This window comes from Macaca thibetana, chromosome 12 (genome assembly GCF_024542745.1).
Source record: "Macaca thibetana thibetana isolate TM-01 chromosome 12, ASM2454274v1, whole genome shotgun sequence".
Lineage (NCBI taxonomy): Eukaryota > Metazoa > Chordata > Mammalia > Primates > Cercopithecidae > Macaca > Macaca thibetana.
In genome coordinates, this window is record NC_065589.1 from 81401956 (window position 1) to 81426956 (window position 25001).

General features: G+C 35.1%; 1 protein-coding gene across 10 annotated transcripts in view; it reads right to left on the reverse strand.

The window, feature by feature from the left end:
* Positions 1-25001, reverse strand: part of SLC4A10 (solute carrier family 4 member 10) — a 474235-nt gene that overhangs the window by 384828 nt on the left and 64406 nt on the right. For 6 of the 10 annotated variants that reach the window (XM_050752258.1, XM_050752259.1, XM_050752257.1 and 3 more), the window contains 3 exons: positions 16542-16670; positions 11479-11734; positions 9285-9334 (listed from right to left, as the gene is read on the reverse strand). Coding sequence is in view for 4 of the 10 variants with exons in the window: in XM_050752252.1 (XP_050608209.1) it covers positions 5689-5736 (48 nt within the window). In the remaining 6 variants the exon portion in view is untranslated. Of the gene's footprint in view, positions 1-5688; positions 5917-9284; positions 9335-11478; positions 11735-16541; positions 16671-25001 lie in introns of those variants that run through there. The other 4 variants (XM_050752252.1, XM_050752250.1, XM_050752251.1 and 1 more) reach the window with 1 other exon arrangement.

A 25001-nucleotide genomic window follows, 5' to 3' on the forward strand; every position in this document is an offset into this window, starting at 1 on the left:
ACCAAATCAAATCCGACAATGTATAAAAAACTGACAACACCAAATGCTGGTAAGCGTGTGGAGCAAGAGGAAGTTTCATTCATTGCTGGTGAGAATACTAAGTAGTACTGCCACTACTAAAAACAACTTGGCAGTTTTTAAAAGTACTAAATACTCTTATACAATCCAGTAATAACATTTCTTAGTATTTACCCAAAGAAATTGAAAATATGTCCACACAAAGATCTGCACATGGATGTTTATACCAGATTTACTCATAATTGCCAAACTTGGAGGCAACCCAGATATTTTTCAGTGGGTATATGGATAAATAAACTGTAGTACATCAAGACAATGAAATATAATTCGGTGATAAACAGAAATGAGATATCAAACCATGAAAATATATGGAGAAAATTTAAATACCTATTACTAAATGAAAGAAGCCAATCTGAAAAGGCTATGTACTGTGATTCCAACTATATAATACTCTAAAAAATGCAAAACTATGAAGAAAGTAAAAAAAGTCAGTGGTTGCCAGGGTTTAGTGGAAAGGGATGGATGAATAGGCAGAGCACAGAGGATCTTTAGGGCAGTGAAGTGACTCTGTATAGTACTATAATAGTGGATACATGTTATTACAAATTTGTCCAAAGCTATAGGATGCCCAACACCAAGTCCTAATGCAAACTGTGGATTTTGGGTGATAATGTTTCATCAACTGTAACAAATGTACCACTCTGGTGAGAGATCTTGTTAATCGGGGAGGCTATGTATGTGTAAAGGGCAGGGGATATAGGGGAAATCTCTGTACCTTCTGCTTAATATTGCTGTGAACCTATAATGCTCTAAAAAATAAGACATACATATATATATATATATATGTAATTCCATAAAAGATGCCAAATTATTCCCTTTTTCTAAAAAACAAAAAAGCAGTACACCCCAAATAGTATCTGAGACAACTGTTTGTGGTGCGAGAATATATTAAAACTTCATTTTAATTTTATTTTACCTAAAAATAAAGCATAAAACTTAACTAATATTTACTATATAGATTGACAATGGTGTCCTCACAGAAAGTCAAGTGATCATTGTCATGTGTCCTATGTGATATCAGAAAGGAAGAGGTGAAGTCTCTCTCACAGAAGGGCTGAGAGGGGCATCAACATTTCTCCACTTACTTGCAGCACATCAAAATACACTGCAATCTATTCATGCCCAGTTTGGACTTCTGAAGCAAGCATTATTCAAGGTTAGAAAGAAATGATACACTGGCAGTATCATTGTATTCTGACCATGCTCTCTGACTCTATTTGAGTTCCAGACCCTGGCCCAGATATTTTCTAACTCTTCATCATAAACTAGCCTACTTCCTAATCTGATCTCAATATTTTATCATAAACATAATATTAATAAAGAAGTAAACTTAATTCCTATAGCCTTCAGATTCTACCACTCATTCCCAACCTTAGCATTCTATACATATATTTTATTTCTATAGTCACTTACCATGCTAGAGTAACAATTCAAATCATGAAAGTAGAAATGGGGATTAATTTCTTATACTGCATTTTGCCTCCTACTGACTATGAAGTGTAGTGAGTATGTTTTCTTTAAACTCAGATTATAATTTAAATTTCAATTCAAATTAAAAAGAAAAAACAATATTACTTAGCCAATCCATGTGCTCTTTTTGTTACTTTGACATTTTAGTCCCATTTTCCTTTCCCTGATTTAATAATATTAAAGACTTTTTATAACTTTTTTCCACAAATAAAACAATTCAATAAACTGGGCCACTTGGAAATATGGAATTAGCACTTTCTAAAAGTACTAAATCCAATCATCTATCCTATATTATCAGATTACATTTTAAAAGTGAACTTTACTGTAGTTTTATACCTTAGGGAAATGTTACGAGTAAGCTCAACTTAAGTCCTTTTTCAGACATCAGAATCTTAGAAGGGATCCAAAGTGAACTCACTATAGATCACCCAAGATTAAATGTCATGAGATATAAATATTTGTTATATATTCTCCTGGAAGCTTCTTCCATGGCCTGATAATTTTTAAATTGTTAGGTTAATCCTAAAAGCAAATTCAACATTGAATATCAAACGAAAATGTGAAATCATAATGTAATCCTAAATATTTGGCTTTGTACTTTTAAAAGGCTAATTTCATCCTTACTAAAATGATATCACCATTATTACTGTTACATATATTCCCCATATACATCCATCTCAAAAAGGTTATAACAATTATTAAACATTTGAGGAGAAAGCAGCAGTCTCTTAAAAAGGTAAATCGAGTCCTATTTCTAGTCTAGCTGGAGTGTGAGGTTTCACTTATATAGGGTGTTTGCCTGCCTTATTTATTGCTGCATCTCCAGCACCAAGAATGGGACTGGCCAACAGTAGGCACTTAAGAGAATGCATCTTTCTGGTACACTTTTTCTATAACTTCAGACATAACAGTCAGTTGCTACCAAAACCAGACTATACACTTAGCCAACAAGAGTGAACGCCCTAACCCTTGGAGTGATTAGAGTCTACAAAATGCAATGATGGCTTGTCCAGCAAAAGGAAATTATCACTGAAGCTTCCTAAGAAGCACTGGGAAAAAAAGAGAAACATGTCTAGGCCTTCTCTGCCCATATCCTTCAAATGTACTTTATATATACTATACTAAATGGAGGTAAACCCTGGGAGGCTTAATGAGAATCTGTTCCTCCATTTCACTTGACTCAGGATTAATACATTCACTCATCTGACATTCTTATCTATTCTTATTTTTCTTTCTTTTTCACTTCTCTAACTTTCTACCTCTGACTGCTTCTGTCCCATATCTAATACTGGCTTTTAATGCCTGTCCAATTGGCTCTCCAAGCATATTGCAAAGTTTTCATAATAATAACTAAAAAATTCCACCTCCCACCTCCACTATGAAGAGTCTTTTCCAGTTCTCCATTTTCCACTTTTCCTTCTTGGTAGACAGTACTGACAAGCCACTTTTCGTAAAAACCTGAAACCTATGCATCATCTCAGTATCTATATTGAGATGAATATAACCATAACATATTCATTTACAGCAAGATTGACAATGACAATAGCAAGTAAGTTTTATTGAACACTTACTAAATGTCAGAAACTTCATATAAGTTATTTAACTTGCTCATTCCAAAACTCAAGAGATATATAGTAACATTCCCTTTTCATTTTTCAGTTGAAGACACTATGACTTATAACTTTCCCAATATCATTTAACAAATAAATAGCAGTGTTGGGCCTTGACTGTGTTCTAAATATTATGCCATATTGCCTCTCACATAATTATTTGCAAAGTAGTCTGATTAATTTTCTAAAACAAAGCCCAAAGCTCTCTTCCAAGCATAAAAACTTCAGTCCAGGAACGGATCATGTTAAGCCTGGTTAAGAATGTAACGTAAAAAATATTAAATTTTTTTTAAAATTTCTGAACTAGTTTTAGATGACCTAAATTCTAGTCCTGGTTTCATCACTGGGTGATCTTAGACATGTTATTCAGACTCCCTGTACCTCAATTTCTCACCTTGAAAATGAAAATAATAAAATCTGCTTTACATAACATGTTTGTTTTGAAAACTAAACAAAAAAAGATTTTCATAAAAGCAACTGGGGGAGTTCCTATACAAGTATAAAACTGGACCAGTAATTCAGCATCCTCTCTAGCCCATCGGGCTTGTTTTTCTTGTAATGATCTGCTAATATGATTCTCTTTTACCATTAAACTGTCACCATTTTGTACTGACCATTAACCCCATGGCATGCAAATTTTGACTCTCGCTTTCAAAAATTTCCCTGAGATGTATTGTAGACCTTTTCTGGAAAGACTTTTTTTCTCTGCTCTTTTAAGCTATAAATTGGTTGCCCATCTAGCCCAGTAATGTCATCCTCTTAAATTCCTCTAGTTAATCCTCATTTGGTCCTAAACCCTTTAACTGTTCCCCACAAGTGACAATCCATAAGCCACATCAAACTGGCTTCAGCCTGCTTTTCTAGGACAGGTTTCAACACCCCACCCCACCCCCACTGCCAGCCAAAAAAAAAAAGAGTTGGGGTTTCCCTAAACCTTCCCTAACTCCCATACCACGATTCCTGTGTATAGTTCCTGTCTCATCCAGGGAACAAGAGTTCCCTGATATTCTTAACACTATTTATTCTGAATACTAACAGAATCCTAATTTATGTATTTGTTCAAGTTTGGGAAGATGGACAAATCTTTTACACTTTTTTTTATAACTCCACTTTGATGCCACAAAGAAATATCTCTATTTTTAGGCAGGCAGGATAATTGACAAACTTCTTTCTCCCGTTCCCTTTCTCCCGGCCCCCTACCCCCACGCTGCCCCTGTCCTCTACTGAGACTCTATTCTTGTGGTAACTCCTTGCATTCTTCCCATCACTCTGCTCCCTCCCTGCTCAAACCTGGCGTCCGCAGGAGAACTGGGCATGCTCAGTCGCCACAGCTGATTCCGGGGATGCAAACTGGAATCTTTTTGCAGCATGTGAGCCCGGCAGGAGAGGTAAGGCCCTGAAAATACAGTGGCCCAGAATTTGCCCACTCCTCCTACGGAAGCATTTTGTTGAAAACCTAGGAATGGACTCGGAAATGGACAGCTCACCGCCGGTCCCTTCCGTGCAAGGTGGGTCACCAACCGTAGTAACAGGGAGCTGAGAAACAGCCCCTCCGTCTGCTTTGGTGCAGGGAGGGGATTTCTGCTGTGGTAGCACTGATAGATGGCTGGAAGCTATGACTGTCATCTCTGTTGCATCAAGAAAATACTGTTTTGGTTTTTTTTTCTTTTTTCCTTAAACACAGCAACAGCAGCTGCTCCAGACTCAAAAAGATGTTGCCTGAAGATCTCCAAAGTCTGCGAGCCAGACAGAGAGATTGTGGAGAGGATAAGCAAATCAATCACTTATTCAAAAATTAAATTTAGGGAAACAGCTTAAGAACCCAGAGATAAACAGATAGGCTATTACCAAATGACAGTTCAGAAACCTTTCTGATATTCAAATCTGAATTGTGTGTCTGTCCCCCAAAAATGCATACCTTCTTTGTATAAAAACCATTATACATTTCCCTTTGAGAAAGAGACTGAACACACACACACGCACACGCGCGCGCGCGCACACACACACACACACACACACACACACACATATACACGATCGTCCTGTTCTTTCCCCTGGTTTCTGTGGAGACTAAATCTTTAGAGCTGCAACAGCAGCAGATTCCCTCACCTCACTGCCTGGGGATGAGGCAGGGGGAGGAAATTGGACAGGGATTAAACATGATAAAAGGGGGCTTCTTTGCAAGGGCTTAAACCAGTACACAGTCTGAGAAACAGAGAGATAAGCAGTAACAGGCAGGCAGAGAGACACATAACTGCCCCTGCTGCTAAAACCTAGCCATTTCTTCAAACAGCAGCAAACATGAGACATTTCATCACCGTAGTGCATCCATATTGAGAAGGGGGGGAGAATCGTGTGCTTTGCTTTATGCATTTCAGTCTCCCAAGATGGGAGGAGACCCCTGTCCATATGTCGTAGGAGCTATCCACCACCCCAAAAGTACACTCACTTCACCTAGCTAGCAGACCACTTGCCTAACAGGTTTTGCAGCAAACACGGTTAATCTATGTGATAGCAGGTTGTCTCTTACCGTAGGCAGCAGCGGCTCCATTTGGGCTCCCTGGTCTTTAATCTCCATGTTTTGTAACGCCTCTGGAATAAGCACCTTGCTCTGCAGTGTCTTCAGTGTCTTACACTCAGCCCGGCACTCGCTCTGCTTAGTATTCGGATCAGGTAGCTCTGAAGCAGGAGGCAATTGCACACTCCAACTCACCAGAGTCACATGGCTCCTACTCACTCGGGCTGCTGGCCAGGTTTTGCACTGAATGCCTTGGATCCCTGGGCCGGTAAGAGAGATCCCCCAAGCCCTATATCTCTGCCCACACCTGGCTACTAGCATAAAATACAGCAGACAATGCTACAAGTCTAATGGGCATTAAGAATCTCACCTAAGATGCTCACTTTTCATATATACTAGTCCAAGTTGGCCTCCAACCAAATCAGTCTGATTTTGACACTTTGAAGTAACTCACTTCATTCTCAGAACCCCATAGGAGACATAATTCAAGCAAGATGATGTCAATAAGGTTTACTAGGTGTTCTGCTCTGAGTACCTGGGGGCTTTTAAAACCGATAAGATGACCTTAATATTAGCAAGTCTTATTGAGGCTGAAGTATTCACCACCAACGACAACAAAATCAAGCATTTAAGTCACTGTTGACTCAATAAGGATTGGACAGATATTTTCAGCATTTTAAAAGTGAAAAACTTAGGTAAGTCACACATTATTAAAAATAAAGTATCTGTTTTTCTATGATTTCCCAACAAAAATGACAGAGAAAGAAAATATTTTGATAGCAGGAATGATTAAGATACTAAAGCACTTTGAAAAGACAATGAATCTGAAAAGAACAGCCCAAGCATATATCCCTTTGCCTAAAAATTTAAACAAAATAGGGGTAGGGGATTATTTAAATAATCCACAGAAGAAAAGATACGCTCTTTCGTAGGAAGAAGTAGTTTGTGAGGATCATCAAGTGACTACACATATTTCCTAAAAGTGATTATAGATCTAGAGTATTTTAAGTAATGAAGCCCATATATCACTGAACTCCAGACTAAATGTATGGAGGTTACAAATGAAGAGTAATAAAGAACTTTCGGGGATTGAAAGAGGTTGACTAAAAACTATTAACGTAGTTTACCTTAAATAAGAAAAATTTTACCAGATTCTAAAACCTTTAATAAGCAGAAATGAATAAATTTTAAGCAATACACCAAAATTTCCCATAATGCTCATTGCAAGTGGAATTATGGATAACTTTTATCTGCTTTCCTTCTCAATACAATTCTTTAAAACAAGCTTCTAATATTTTTATAAGAAAACAATTATTTTTAAAACCCTAATGATTAATATATTTAAGTGGCTACTTTGTGCATAGCATACTGAGTTGATACCAAGGGTTTACATAACAAGATATCTGACTGGGAATTTACTGATATGGGGGTCAATTTTATTTTCTACCACAGACTGATGAATAAAAGCTACCTTCCCATTCAAGTGACCATAATCAACAATCACAAACAATTTGTTAGAGTAAAAATAGTAACTTCACTTCAGAAAGATTGTTTCTATCCCATTGAGAAGCCTATGTTGTCCCACTTATATTTCTTCAAAATTAATTTAAATATAACTAAGAAAAAGTCTGGCCCTTAATTCCAAAAGTCAAAATAAAAGTAATATTGTATTTAAAATTACTTTTTATCAATATTTTCCTAAATGTGTATAATTAAACGACAAAGGTACTTTGCTGGAACAACCATTGCTTGAGTGCTTACGATATGACAGAGCTACTATTTCTGCCAATATAATAGGACTTAGCCAGGGTTGCAACAGCAGACAGTCTACTTCTAAAGATCAAGAAAGCCTATGGATCTAAAGTTATCTGATCCAAGATGTCAACTACCAGCCTAGCACAACAAAGTGGAGAAAGAGAAAATGATCCTCATTTAATCTGCTGCCTATCTAATAGAATATATTAGAATTAATGCCCATGACCTGAGAGAATGCATCCACATACTAAATAAGTCCCAATGAAGAAGATATGTATAAAACTAATAACTCCTAGGAGGAAAACAATGAGTAGGTAGTGAAATTTTTCCTAACAAAATCATAGAATTTTACAGCTCAACTTCTCCATTGATTTTCAAACTCAGAAAGTGAAGAGAAACAGATGGGAACAGGAAATACAAATTGCATGAACAACTTTTTCTCAACTACATATTATCTGCCTTGGAGATTCTTCTATGTCCTTGGTGGGGATGAGGAGAAGAAATAGGTGAGGATATACTTTTTGAAAGATATTCCCAGGTAAATATTATATTTCTTCCAGTCTGGAGCTCTTTCTACTACAGTAAAGTTTCCTTGGATCCGAGATGATAAAAATAGGTTCCTGTTTAGCCTGCTCCTATTTAGAAATCCAATGAGATTCTATTAGTACAATTTGACAGCAATGATTTCAATCATCACATTAAAGTAATGCAAGACTGAATTTGTCCAAGGAACTAAATGTTCCAGACATCCTACTAGAATAAGACAATAGTCTGATTTTCACTCAGTCAGTCCTACTATGTGTGAGGTACTATGCTACTTGCTGTCATACACAGCAATATTAAAGTGGAATTTTTCTCTCTGAAGAATGAAATAAAAGTAGGGATCGGCCACAAGCCAACCATACAGACAGAGGAATAACAGAAAGCACTAAACAGAAGAGCCACCTTCCTGTCCAGCTGCCCATGTTGTGACCAGTAGGAAAGGAATACAGCCACCATGGTGTGCTTCCTTCCTTGATCTTTCCTGTATCTTGGGACTCTTGCTGACCTCAAATTTTACTAATCCCTTAAGTATGCAAGTCAGTGTGGATTCCATGTACTTTCAGTTCCTACCCCCTTGTGCTATTTTAAGCCCCTGGTGTTAAGATATGCACATTAACATAATGTTTGTCTTAGAGAAAAGACCATCTACTATTGATTGTATTGGAAGAAAACACTGGATTCTAAAGGTATTGCCAACACTGGTATTTCAAGAAAACACTTTCAGTCCTGGTGGTATTGAGTTTCTCGCTTAGATCTGAAAGTTCTTTGCTTTGGCCCTTTTTAACATAAAATAACTAAATTTTAGGTTGCAATGGGTTCAGAAATATAGTCTGAACAGTAATACTATGTTAGTGGTAATTTACCAGTTCAAGAATAACATTTCAAAAAATTACTATTTTTCACATATGAAAATGCATCACTGCACTATTTATGTCATTTATTTATGTTTCATTCCTTTGTATCTCTTATCCCTTGAGACCTATACAAATGTTCTCAACAACTTAAAGCATTATTTTGAAGATTTGTCAAATACAGTTGACTCTTGCCAAATACAGTTGACTGAAGTTTGTATTAAAACTCTTAGTGATGTAGGGGTTAGAGGCACCAAGCCTCTGAGCATTTGAAAATCTGCATAATAACTTTTGACTACCCCAAAACTTAACTACAATACTGTTGACCAGAAGCCTTAATAATAACAGAAAGTCAATTAACAGATATTTTCTATGTTATATGTTTTATATACTTACAATAAAGTAAGCTAGAAGAAAGAAAGTGTTAAGCAAATCATAAAGAAGAGAAAATATACTTACTGTTCATTAAGTGAAAGTGGATCATCATCCTCGTCTTCACTTTGAGTAGGCTGAGGAAGAGAAGGAAGAGGAAGATTGGTCTTGCTATCTCAGGGGTGGCAGAGGTAGAAGAAAATCTACATATAAGTGGACCCATGCAGCTCAAACCTCTGTTATTCAAGGGTCAACTGTATATTAATATAAAAGCATTTTGTTGAATTTGACCAACTCAAGAAATACCAAAAACGCTTTCTTGACAGCTTAAAAATGATGGCACTTAACCATTAAGAAAAAGGGTAAGAATGCCCATTCTAAAACCTGGCATATCATAAGGAACTTCTTTATATAATACTAAAATTTAAAGGTGTCAAATGACACTACGTTTTTACAGATGTTCTTGGACTCCAACCTGATAGTGACTCTGGTCATCAACTATGAAAAGGAATATATAAAATAAGTAATTAGGGACCCCATTCCAACATTGGGCTAATGTCCCACTTCTCTTAGTTCATGACTGGTTTTTCTACTTCTGAAGATTGGAACAAAGACCTGATTTTCACTTTTTGTCCCAATTTCCTCCTACAGGGAAACTCATAGAAGGCCTACTCTCTAGTTCTAGATGGCAGCATCTTAATTTAATTTAACTCAATTCAATAAAAATTTGAGTACCTACCATGTGCTAGCAACTATACAGAAACAAATAATAAGACATAGCCCCTGGACTCAAGAGATAATTTAGAAGAGAACAAAGATCACATCATTCAGCAAGGTGCTATTTAAATTTTTAAAAATTCTGCAAAAATCACAGGTAGGCCAGAAAACAAAATGACTAACTTTTAATAGCATTTTTCTCACCTTTACTACAGAGATTTAAAATCCTTAGGGGACTTGTTTTTATGGAAAGATCTAATTTTCCTTTGCTTGTTATATAAACAAGAAATATATGCATGCCTCAACTTATTACTTCTCCAATTATCAGCCTTTAAGCCTAATTATCACTGTCTTTGTTAAATGGTCCACAATGTGTCATTTCTATTCCTAACTTGAAAATAATCAATATCACACTTACAGAGTTAATCTTGTAACCAATCCTTAATGTGTCCTTTTCTATCCCAAGTTATGAAAAATTATACTAAAATAAGCATTATTCACAGTGTTCTATGTGTAAATTTTAGTGTACATTCTCAAATGATGACAAACAAGAAAAATATTTGTGTTTATTATTGACTTTGCACTCTGCCTGTCAAAGAAAGATGGCAAATGTCATATGGGAAAAATATAAGAAAAAAATCAAAATGTACCTATAGCAATTTCTCACCTTCATCATAAGCAACCGAACTATTAGTGAACAAAGAGTGTTCAGATGCATTTTACATGGTCTTATATTACCTAAGAATCTGAATTTTTTTTCATTTTGCTGTAATTTTCAGATTGTACCACAATTCACATGTGTTTACGTATTATTTATGTAAAGGACTTTTTTCCTAATAGAGAGAAAATCTTATCTGAAACTGTACCTTGGGCAAAGCATAAAATAATCTTATGTAGACCTTTTTTATTAGTTGATTTAACAAAGATTAAGCACAGATTTTTTACTCTGTGATGGTACAAAGATAAGTAAGATAGGATCCCCGACTCTCTAGAATCTGAAACAGGTGATTATTTCAGTGTACTGTGGAGATAAGACAATGAGCTGTCCAAAATATAAAGGAGTATCAAATAGGGACATAATGCCCAACTAATGAGTTTGTAAATCAGGGAGATGAAACATAAACTAAAGGATGAGTAATGGCAAACCAAAGTGAAAAAGCCCTTTTATTATGGAAATTTTTCAAAATTCAGAGCAGTATAAAGATGAAAATGACAGTCATTCATAATCCCACCAACCAGAGATAGTCACTGTTAACATTTCAGCATGTTTCATTATAGACTTCTTTTACCAGTTCTGGGAGTGGAGAATGATATTCTTTTATATTTATTATTTCCATCACATTTAAAGCAATGGAATTATGTTGCACATATGAAATGGAACTTCTTACTAGAAAAATGTAATATCCAAATAACTTCTTAGATTTGATCCTTTATTACTATATGAATATGTCTATCCTACTTCTCCCAGCCTGCTTCAGGAATGAGGGAAACTTTCAAATCCTCTAACTGGGAATGGGACACAAGTTGTCTCTTCTTTAAAATTCTATAAACCTAACTGAATTACCTGTTATTTTCTCTCTTCCGAAACCCAAACCAGGGCTCAGTTAGTGGAAAAAGCACACAGCCTTTTCTTAAGGTTACACATTGACAGATGAAGTTCTTACTACTTCCAATTCTTCCTCTCTTCCATTCTGGAGAATCTTTTGATACGGACAGCCTGGCTCTTCATCTTTTCTCACAATGCTATTATTTGGAACCTGTGTCCAACTAGATTAAGACTTCTGAAACTTAAAGCCAGATTGTCTGCTGCATTATCCATCCTGAAATATGAAATGCCAATGATTAAATGAAGAAAACAAGGCACTTAAATAAATGTATGGGGGAAACTTCATTAAGATTTTTAAAATATTATCTTAATTCAATATTAATAAAATAGTAAAAAACAAAATAACTGAAATTTGCTTTTATTTTTGTGAGAAAATTAATTTTGATATGTGTTTGAATTAAATGATACTTTTCAGAAACATAACATCATACATCCAGAAAGATGCACAAAACTTGTTTATTCATTTAATAGATATTTACTGAATACCCTCTATGGGCTAAATACTATGCAAAGCACTAGAAAGGCAAAGTCACTGCCCCAGAGATCTGACAGTCTGGAAGGGAGACAAACAATCAGACATGTCCAAGGACAATATGACAGGTATATTACAGAAATAGAAGGGGCACCTGTTCCAGACTGGGGTGGAGGTATAAAGGTATAAAATGGATTATAGGAAAGAATAAAAGTATTCTAGAAAGGAAGAATAGCATGTTCAAGAACTATAAAAAGTTGTCTATAACTGAAACACTGGATATATCAAAGGATGTGGCAGGAAAGAAGGATGAACATGAGGGCAAGGACCAGATTACAAAATTCCATATTTGCCGTACTCAGGAGATTGGCTTTATTTTATAGGGGATATTAGAGAAGACTTCCCAATGGACATCATATCTGAGGTCAACTTTAAAACATACAAAAGAGTTTGTCAGAATAACCTGAGGTGCTTCAGAATAATCTCAGATGCTTCTGAAAATTTTTGATTCCTAGGTTCCATATCCAAAGATCCTAAGCTAGTAAATTGGGGTGAGGATAAGGATTCTGTATTTTTCAAAGGATATTCTGATAGAAGTGCCTATGCATCACCTATTCCAAATTTGATATACATACTTTCCATTACTCTAACTACAACTCTTAAAAGAAAAACACACACACTTGGCTTAAATATTTATAATTATTTAGAAGACAACATGTAGCACTATATTAGGATTATTAGGACAATGTGCCATCCGCTGTTTAAAAATGAAACCGACCATTTACTTAGTGTTTATTACATGTCAGGTATGTGCCAAATCTTTTATATAATTATTTAATTTACCATTCGTATCACCCTGAGAAGTATGCATTTTACCTCCATTTATATATGAAGAAACTAAAGCTGAGTGAAGTTAAATAACTTGCTGAACTTCATACAGCTATAAGCAGCAGAAATCCCAACCCAGGCTATCTGCCTCCAAGGCACTTACTTTCTGCATCATGTTATAACTGATCTCTAACTTGTAAAGGTTGCCAGTGAAATATTTGCTCCAATTCTAATTACCACAAAGAAGAATAAGAGCACCAGATCCAAACTCAGTGTTGTTACTATGGCCAGTTTTAAAAGAATGAAACTTGTCAAGCCAAAAATAAAATATTTCTATCAAGAATGATTTATGCCAATGCTGCTTTATATTTAGGCTTCTTCCAGTTCATTCAGAAAACACTGAGGAAGATGCATGGGATTCCATTTCTTGACAGAAAATAATTGGGCTGATAACTACTGTGTCAGGGTGAGAAATCCTACAATGGTAATCTCCTGAGCCAGGTGGTTTAAGTCTTTCTTTGGCCAAATAAGACAGAACATTGCTTTCTCCAAGTCTGCCACTGTCTCTCCTTCAGATATAACAATTCACACAATTCCAATAAATTCTGACTTAATGTAAAAGATAGTATTTGGAAGTGGAGAAAGACAAACATTTATTTAATAGTTCATATGATAACTACTGTAATAAAGGTGTAAAATGGATTATAGGGAAGAATAGAAGTATTCCAGAAAGGAAGAATAGCATGTTCAAGAACTATAAAAAGTTTTCTATAACTGAAACGCTGGATATATCAAAGGATGTAGCAGGAAAGAAGGATGAACATGAGGCAAGGACCAGATTACAAAATTCCATATTTGCCATACTCAGGAGATTGGCTTTATTTTATAGGTGATAGAGAAGCTCTTTAAAGATCTTAAACAGTTAGAAAGATCACTTAAGTTATAACATGAAAAATGTTGGGGCAAGGTTGGTGGCAGGGAGACTAGTTAGTAAGCTAATAAAAGAGGATAAGAGCCTGAGCTATGAAGCTGTAGTGATGATGGATAAAAGGAAATGGTCCCAAGAGATATAAGAGGAAAAATAGATGTGAACTGCTGACTATTCAGATGCAGTGAATGAGGAAGAGAAATATGTCTAGGATTCTGGCTTGATGGATAGTGGTACTGTTAAACAATACACACAAATAAAAAACAGTAAAAGAAGCAATTTGAGAGAACACCTGAAGAATAGTATTTTGAAAGTAATCACAGTGGTTGTGAATATAGGCTTTGCACTCAGAAATGTCACTTAATATCCATGTGACCTTGGGCAAGTCACAAGGATATTAAATGACTCCTGAAGACTGTTTCTTTATCTATAAAACTAAGGTAATAAAAGAACCAACTTAGAATTGTTCTGAGGGTTAAATCAACTAATCAAATAAAGCATTTAGAATACTGCCTAGAAAAAATGGTAATCCCTCAACAAACTGTGGCTATTAACATTGTTTAATTGAGTTTGAGGAGGCTAGAGAATGTCCAAATGCAGATTGTCAGAAAAGAGTTAGAAATATGGATTTGGGACCAGGAGAAATTCTAAGTATGGATGGTGTTTCTTTAAGAGGTTATATAGAGTTAGAATAACACAATGAATGGAAACACCAACATTAAAAGGATTTCTGACTTTGTATTGATGCACTAATTATCCTAAATTTTTGTTTCAACCATTGTTGGGTCACAGTTTGTAAGTCTACAAATATTTTTTCCAATAAATCAAACGTCCAAATCCTTTATAAGTATTCTTACAATCTATTCTTATGGTTTTTATTTGTATAAATCTGTGTTAATGTACAATCGTCTATTTCAATTTTCCTAGAAAACTACCATATCCTTTAGAGCAAGACTCAATAGGGCTCCATATGTACTAAAACACTTCTTTGCTGATACAAATATCATCCACATATTATGAGGAGCTATTCATGATTTCTATCTTCATGTACAATTTTGGCTCCTGTTGAAGAGCTATTGGGACTCACTGGCAGGTTAGCTCCAGAAAAAAAAAAATGTGACAAAAAGTGGGTTTGGAAGGAGTCCTTGTCCTTTGGCATCTGTCTGATGGCACCGCTTGCCGCAATCTCAGTCAGGATTCTCCTACATTCTAATCTAATAGTCTGCTTCTTAGCTTTAAGGTCCTCATTCACTTAAATTGTCAAAAGGGGCTTCTCTTGGTAATATTTCCTTTCCACTTTAAAGATATTAAGAGAGAACAACAGAGCTTTCTCAAGAAATTCAATACTTTTAAGGCCTAAAGCAGGGGTGATCACAAAGATAGGGATACTAGCCCTCAAAAAATATAATGCAATATTCAGCAAAAGAGACAAAGAATAATATGGGAAAAATGAGGAACAGCTGAGTTAACAAGTGAGCAGCTATCATACCCCAAGATGTCACTGCTCCACTTGACTCTGGGGTCAGAAAACCAGAAATCAAGGATGATGCCAAGGTTTTTGGCCTGAGAAAGTTGAAGGATGGCATTTCCATTGCCTGAGACAGATGAGTACTGAGAACTTATATGTAGAAACAAAAAAGTTGTTGGGGACTTTCACAAGAGCTGTTCAACAGAGTGAGAGAGGACAATTTAAGAGACAATAGGATGAGAGAAATTGGAGTATCAACAACTGTACTCCAGAAGATTGGAAAAGAGGAACAAAGAAAGAATTAGGGCAGGAGGCAGAGGGAGAAATGGGCTCAGAAAGAGAAAATAGTTATTGTTTACTTTGCAATCTACACAAGTAAAATGAAAATATGTAGATTATCTTGTTTTCTCAGGTTGTTTCACCATATCCTATTTGTGTTTCTTTTTACTTCCCTGTGAATAGCAAGTTAATATAACAATTGCTATTGGACTAGTTCAAGTCAAATTACAACAGTATAACAATAATGTCTCAAAATACTTCAAGAACAAGTACAAAATTAGCAGCAAATCATTTTTAGCAGCAAATCTTTTTTTTCCCACTAGAACATCCACTGGGAAAAGAGTTTAGTAGTATAATCAGCAATAAATAAGAGTTATTTCCTTTATTAAAAATGCCTGGTTACATAAGAAGGACACAAATATTTTTAAACTGTATCATGGTATCAGTTCTCTCATCATGAAATTTTAATTCCTGTGGTCCAGTAGACATAGATCTGCTGGAGACAGGAAGCAAAGAATGCCATTCAGCTGAATGAATGAACGAACCATTATGGTAAACCAAGTATAATTCCCAGAGTCAGGTCAGGACATCAGGGATAACAACAATGCAGCTCTCTTCATGAAAGCATGGAAGATTTTTTAGGTGTGTTTTTCCACCAAGAGGGAAAACAGATAGTGATTTGGGACTTCATTCAAAAGATTCCACTACCATCTATGTTCTATGATTGTATAGACTAAATCTGTCTTGTTCCCTGTTTTCCCAGGGTCTATCATGCTGCTGAATGCATAATAGGAATTCAATAAAATTTCTCAATAAGTGAATGAAAGCATGCAAAATCAGTTAAATGAATAAATGAGTGAATGCCACCTTAACTCTATGGAACTATAATAGATGATAAATCACAGGCATACTCAAGAGTCTCATCTGATAAATTGCTTCTATAATAAATAACCACCACAATTTATTCATACCGCAAATATAGAACACTTTAAAGACTACCCATATGGTATCTATTTTGTTTATCCAAAGAAGATATTATTACTGACCTCATTGATATGCCTGGTGAAGAAAAACTTAATTTGGCCTTGTTCATTTTATAAAACTAGCACGGGGGATTCCATCAGTTGCTGTTCTTAAGAATAAGACATATTTTGAGAGAATCATCATGAGGAAATCTGTGAAGTCACGATAAATATGAATGTTAGTGTTGAAGATTCAGATGTGTAATGTTTAAACAATGTAAACTGAATTCATCTTTAGCCTGACTGTGCCCTGCTAGAACAAGAGAAAGATGTGCTACATATTCATTCATGTTAACCACATAGTGTTATTTATGAATAAATAACACAGACTTTTAGAAGTATAATATTCAGTATTTCCATCTTCTTGTCTGAGTAATGGAGATTCAACCATACCTGTGGGTGTGGATGAGAATTCCTCTGAAAGAATTCTGTCAGCCATCATGGGGCAGGCTTTGGAGTGGGCATGAAAAGGAGTTTCTTTGAAATAATAGTTGAGGACTTAGGACTCTGGGTCTGGGATTCCTATAGATTTTCTTTGGCGGGAACTGAGCTTTCCCTGACACGTAATGCCACATGGGAGCAAATTAATATGAGGAAACATAGCTTGGAGAATTATGAGACTGTCTTTATTCATCACTACATCCCTGGAATAACAATGATTGAGAGTATGGACAGCTGGTAGGGTTCATAAAGAGCCAATAAGACAGATTAATGGAACATATTAAAATTCCTTTGGTAGTCTCACACATTAACTCGGTGAAGGAAACTAGTAGAAAAAAACTTCGCAACATGGCACAAGTATACATATGTAACAAACCTGCATGTTATGCACATGTACCCTACAACTTAAAGTATAATAATAATAAATAAATTAAAAAAAAAAAAAAAAAAAAACTTAACTAACCTATCTATGGGACGAAAATTTGTAGTCATATTTTGGATCTCATACTTAAAATGTATTGTTTTGCCAATCATGAAGATCAGTCCTTTCCTTCTAGAAAATGTCACACCTAACCTTTCATTCAGCCAGACTTATTGGGTCAGGGATGGGCATCTGATCCCATGTGTACCAATCAGTATCAGTGCTCTTTCCCTGCATTCTTCCACTTGATATGAGACAGATAGTCTCCCAACCTCTCTAATGGAGGAAATTTTAAGTTTTAGAGCAGGTGGAGACCATGTCTCTCACTAGAAGAAAAATCCCTGAGGGACAATGAATCTAAATCACAGAAAATAACTGAGAAGAAATGTAATAAGTGACAAATAATAATTATTGCTGAGATCTAGACACAGTCCAGCACTTCCTGTGGTTTGATCACCAAAGCCAATAATCCTTTTTCCTAAGCTAATGGAAACTGGATATCCATCTCTTACAATCAGAAGAATCCTGCCTAACAGAGGCATTAAAGGAAAGTGTCACTTCATTTTATTGCCACAGACTGGAAAGGTCTAGAAACATGCTGATTACATTTTTATAGGAAAACCGAAACTCAAAGAACTTAAGTGTCTTGCCCCCCCCCCAACCCCCGGTCAAAATGACCAGCAAACAATTCTGATTCCAAAGCCAATCCCCCTTCATTAACTATTACCCTATGAAAAAAATTCTGTAGTATGGGCATCTTGATAGTTCTGGAATATTTATAAAACATATTGCAAAGACTTGACAACTGATGGGTTTGGAGTTTGAAGAACTACATTATCTAGCAAATGGGCTAATCTTACAAAACTGATTAAGTTTCTATTCAATGTAATTTTCTAATAAAGGATTGGCAGTACACATCATACTTGACCTGGAAGCTTTTTATTCTCAATAAATACTTATTACTTGTTTTTCATTCTGGAAGCTTTTTATTCTCAACAAATAGTTATTCTTTTCATATTCCTCAAATACTTATTTAGTGTGATAACTCTGCACAAAGATAAAACACTAAACCTTTCTCAATTTATTCTCCCCAAAAAATAAAAAATAAACAAAACCAGTGCTCTGTGCCTATGAGCCACTTGGGAATCTTGTTAAATGTAGATTCTAGTTTAGTAGGTGTGAAATGGGATCTGAGAATCTGTACTTCTCAAAAGACCTCTGGTAATGGCAATACTGCTGGTATACAAGCTACATTGTGACAAGCCAAGTTGTAGATCCTCTGGGAAATAAAGCAATTAACGCATGCCAGATTTTTACCCTATGCCAGATTCCTCTGCCTCCAGATCTTTGAATGGCTTGCTACTTCTCACCACTCAGGTCTCAAGCTGAAAGTCAGTCCTCAGAGAGGTATTCTCTGAACACTCTCTAAACAACCCAAATCTGAATTTGCATTACTCATTTTTTTATTTACTATCTGTTTCTTCCTAGAAAAATATAAGCTCCACTTCCACTTCCAGCCATTATGAAGTAACAGTGACCCAATTTACCCTACTGCATGAAACTATTAATACATAACACCTGGACAAAATATATGAAACAATGGTTTTTGGACATTTGACATAAAGGAATGCATAACAGTAATCCCTGAATGCAAAAAACAAACTGAGCTCTCTGAGTGCCCCAGTTGCTGTGCCTGTAGTACAAGAAAAGGAAATCCAGACAGAATTTGATGCTCTTCTTGAGTTGAAGAGATGAAGCTGGGAGTCCAGACAGGCCCAGGTTTAACAAAGCAGATACCAAAGAGGAGAGAGATGCACAGAGAGAGAGATATGCAAAGGATCTCTCCAGTCTTCAGCTCCGTAATGCTTAATACTGGTATATGAAGAAACTACTTGAATTGGGGTGGAGATGGGGCATAGAAGAAATCACTTGTACAGAGCAAAGGAAGCAAAGGAATTATCATAATCCTCAGGACTCAAGCAGCGCCAGGAATACTAATGTTCCCGTCAGTCCAGTGGAAAACCCTGCAAATCACAGGACATTGGCTAGACTACTCAGAAATTTATTGCCTCAGGAATAAGGAAAATGAGGCCTAGTTTAAAGGCTTCTCTGTTTCTAACTAACCAAGCCTAATGGCAATGTTTGAAAAGATCAAGCTACTTCCAAGTAACTTAACAGTATCATGAAAAAAAAAGAAACAAGCTCAGGAATATTTATAGGAACAAAAGAATTTTCAGTACTCAATAGCGTACAACGCACAATTAGTCTAGTAACTAATAAAAACTTATCTGGCATACATACTGCCTAAAGCAATTTATAGATTCAATGCTATCTCTATCAAACAACCAATTACATTCTTCACGAAACTAGAAAAAAACTAATCTAAAATTCATTTGGAACAAAAAGAGAGCCCAAATAACCAAGGCAATCCTAAGCAAAAAGAAAAAAGCTGGAAGCATCACGCTACCTGACTTCAAACTCTACTACAAGGCTACAATAACCAAAACAGCATGGTACTAGTATAAAAACAAACACATAGACCAACGGAACAGAATAAAGAGCCCAGAAATAAGGTCACACCCCCTACAACCATCTGATCTTCAACAAAGCTGAAAAAAAAAAAAAAGACGGGGGAAAGGACGCCCTGTTAAATAAATGTTGCTGTAGCCATATGCAGAAGATTGAAACTAGATCCCTCCCTTATATCATATACAAAAGTTAACTCAAGATGGATTAAAAACTTAAATATAAAACTCAAAACTATAAAAACCATAGAACACAACCTAGGTAATATCATTCTGGACATAGGAACGGGCAAATATTTCATGACAAAGACACCAAAAGCAATTGCAACAAAAGCAAAAAATGGCAAATGGAATCTAATTAAACTGAAGAGCTTCTGTGCAGCAAAAGAAACTATCAACAGAGTAAAAAGACAACCTACAGAATGGGAGAAAAATTTTGCAAACTCTGCATCTAACAAAGGTCTAGTATCCAGCATCCATGAGGCACTTAAATAAAAAAAAAAAAATTAAAAAGTGGGCAAAGGACATGAACAGACACTTCTCAAAAGAAGACATACATGTGGCCAACAATCATATGACAAAAAGTTCAACATCACTGATCATTACAGAAATGTAAACCAAAACTACAACGAGATAGGATCTCACACCAGTCAGAATGGCTATTACTAAAAAGTAAAAAAAAAAAAAAAAAAAAAAAAAAAAAAAAAAAAACAGGCACTGGTGAGGTTTTGGAGAAAAAGGAAAACTTATACACTGTTCATGGGAGTGTAAATTAGTTGAGCCATTGTAGAATACAGTGTGGTGACTCCTCAAAGACCTAAAGACAGAAATACCATTCAACCCAGCAATCCCATTACTGAGTATATACCTGAAGGAATAGAAATCATTCTATTACAAAGACACTTGTATGCATATGTTCACTGCAGAACTAGTCACAATAGCAAAAACATGTAAACCACATAAATGTCCATCAATGGTAGACTGGATAAAGAAAATGTGGTACATATACACCATGGAATACTATGCAACCATAAAAAAGAATGAGATCATGTCCTTTGCAGGGACATGGATGGAGCTGGAGGCCATTATCCTTAGCAAACAAATGCAAGAACAGAAAACCAAATACTGCATGTTCTCATTTATAAGTAGAAGCTAAATGATGAGAACACATGGACACAGGGAGGGGAACAACACAAACTGGGGCCTTTCAGAAGGTGGAGGGTGAGCAGAGGGAGAGGATCAGGAAAAACAAGCAATGGGTACTTGGCTTAATACCTGGGTGATGAAATAATCTATACGACAAACCCCCATGACACAAGTTTACCTATGTAACAAACCTGCACTTGTACCTCTGAACTTAAAATAAAAGTTAAAACAAACAAATTAAAGAATATGCAAATAAAGGAAGAGACATTCCATGTTCATGAATCAGAAGACTTTGTTAAGATGTCTTCTTGTTAAGACGGCAAATGTTACATCTTATAAATCTAAGGCAATAAATCTAATTGACTTCTTTTAGACAGAAATTTTAAGGCAATTTCTATCAAACTCCCAGGAGGCTTTTTTGGCAGAAATTGACAAGGCAAACCTAAAATTCATATGAAAATGCAAAGGAAACAGAATATCTAAAACAGAATATCTAAAATAACACAAGTAGTTTGGGGTATGAACACATCTTAATCTTAAAGCTCACTCTAAAGCTACACTAATCAAGATAATGTGGTACTGGCATAAGAAGATAGATAGATAGATAGATAGATAGATAGATAGATAGATAGATAGATAGATAGATAGACAGACAGACAGACAGACAAGCCCAGGAGTAAAGTAAACCTTCACATTATACACAACACATACTTCTTATAAGGTGCAAGACAGTTCAATGGGGAAAAGAGGGTGTTTTCAACAAATCATTCTAAAACAATTAGTTATCTACATGCAAAAGGACTAATTTGAACCCTTGCCTTACGCCATATGCAAAAATTAATGAAAAATAAATCATGGACCTATGTGTAAGAACTGAAACTACAAAACTTCTTAGAAGAAAACATAAGGGTAAATCTTCATGACTTTTGGTTAAGCAACAATTTTTAGACAGGACATCAAAAGAAAAAATAATAAAAAGAAATGTAAACTTTTTGTGTTTCAAAAGACACTATCAAGCAAATAAAAAGACATGATCTAGACAGACAGAAAACATTTGCAAATTATAGATCTTATAAGGGACTCATCTATAATCCATAAAGAACTCCTAAAACTCAATAAGAAAGGACAAAATATTTGAATCGATATATTTACCTCCAAAAAAAGATATGCTAACAGCCAGTAAGCACACTAAAAGATGTTCAACATCACTAGTCATTAGGAAAGTACAAATCAAAACCACAATGACATACCAGTTCACATCCTCTAGAATGGCTATAATCAGAAAGACTGATAATAAGGGTTGGAAGGCTGTGGATAAATTGGAGAACCCTATATTGCTATTGGGACTGTAAAATGGTGCAGGCACCTTGAAAAAGTCTGGCAATTTCTTAAAATGTTAAACATAAATTTACTATATAACCCAGCAATTTCAATTTCACTCCAAGGTATACATCCAGAATTTTACCAACCTAGGTAAGACAATTAGGTATTTCCCCCAAAGTGAAAACATCTATCCACAAAAAGAATGGTATCCAAATATTAATAGTAGCACAATTCATAGTAGGCAAAGGGTGGAAACAACACAAATGCCAGACAGCAACTGATACATTATAAACAAAAAGGGGTATTACAACGTAATACTTTTTTATAATAAAAAATGAGGACGTACTGATACACAGTACAACATGAATGAACCTCAGAAACATTATGCTAAGTGAAAGAAGTCACATACAAAAGACCACATGCTGTATGATTCTACTTATACAAAACATCCAGTAAATTCAAATCTAGAGACAAAAAGTAGATAAGTGATTGCCTAAGACAGGGTGGGAATGACCGCAAATAAAAATGAAGTTTCTTTTCAGGGTGATGGAAACATTCTAAAGTTAGAATGTGGGGGTGGTTGCACAGCCCTTTAAATACACTAAAAATCATTGAATTGTATTCTTAAAAGTGGTAAATGTATGGATGCAAATTATACCCCAATAAAACTTTCAATAAAAAGCAAAGACAAATATAAAATAGATCTGACAAAATACAAAACCTTAAGGAGGTTATCAAATGACCATCACTACAAGAAATTAACTTAAAGGGAACTACTCAAAAAGAAGGAAAAATATCAGATGGAAAAGTAGATCTACACAAAGAATCAAAGTACTGGGAATGGTCAATATGTGGTATGTGTAAAACAAGCTTTTTCTTATTTTTTAAAACTTTTAACAGGTAACTGTTTAAAGCAAAAATATTATCAGTGTCGTATGGAGTTTATAACATAGGCAGTAATAAATATATGACAAAACTAGCACAAAAGAGAATAAAAGGAAATGGAAGTACACCATTCATTGTAGGTTCTTATCCAATATGTCAAGTGAAAAAAAATATTATTAGAAAGTAGACTGTGGCATGTTAAAATATAATCTGTAAATGCTTAAGCAAACACTAAAAACAAAACAAAAAGCATAGTTTAACAGTCAATAAAACATAAAATGTCATCATAAAAATTACACACTCTAAAAGAATACAGGAAAAAGAAAGGGAATGAATAGGTCAAATAGAAAAAAAATAGCAAGGTGGTTTAGGTATACTCCTCCATATCAATTACACATTTATTATAAGGTATTTTGTTAATCTGTTACATACAATTTCCTCCCTTATTCCCGGCTTTTTTATTCTAAAATATGCCCAGCACATAGCAGATGAGTAATAAATATTATGTCGAATGACAGCTGAATGATTTGAAGAATGGCCGACGGATAAATACAAATTTGAAAGCCACTCATATGGTTTTCTGAGAGTTATCTTTTAAGAATGTGGCTCCTTTCTGGGATGAAATAATAAAATATATAATTAAGAAAGAATTATTGATTTTGTGAACTGTTAAAAAATCTTTAACTTCTGTCTCAGACAAACTTCAGAAATATGAATTTTTAAATCCAACCAGGCAAAAAAAATTAAAAAGCAAAGGAATATATATTCCCAGTAGTATTTAGAATGTGGCCTTATATGCTGTGGGCACCTTCTCTATTCCTGCTAGACTGTCATTATTTTCTACTTCTATTAATACCAACAAGTATTATAAAAACCAAAACTTGAGACTGGCGTTTGGTTTAATGGGAAGCTTATGAAAATCATCACCTTTTATCAAAAGCATGCTTCAAAATGAAAGTCAGCTATTGCCTTTTTGGTTCCTATGAATTATCTGTCTAGATTAAAGTATCTGCCTTAATAGTACTTCATTATCTTGTTCTGCTAACTTGTCTGCCTAGTTTCTGGTCTTCTGCTTTCCCCTAATGTTCAATTGGTTTATCTATAAACCTGAATTCTGTTTGCCTCCCTGGTTTCAGATTCACTTCTTCACCTGGAGTCTCAATTCATATCTGACTCAAAAATTCCGATTATCTGCCTCTAGGCACATTATCTAGTATACCCAAATGCTAAGCTATCCCAGTCTCAATTCTGTTCTGCTCCCTGCTGCTTAAGCCCAAATGAATACTCTGAAACTTGTACCCTAAAATCCATAAAGAAATGAAGTCAGTTTAGCATTATGTATCTATATACAAATTACATTTATATTAAGACTAGAAACAAGTATTCAAGAACACTGAGCTAGAGTCAACAATCATTTTCTGTCACACACAGTTGAAAACCAACTGTACTCTCATACAGCCTGGTTTAAATAACCCAAATTTTGTTAGCACTCATCTCAGTTGTTTTAGCTAGATCTCAAATGGATATATTAGTATATGCTAGAGAAGTGTACAGATTGCTGCATGTGCCATGTATACCTTATATATATACTATCATCTCTTGAAATTATTATGTGTGTCAATTAACAAAAGCTAAGGGAAAATATCAATTGGAAAACATATTTTAATCTGATTACAAGATTTTATTTTTGGTTTACATGTAAAAGCCATACATACTTTAATATGTAATAACTCTCTGGGAAAT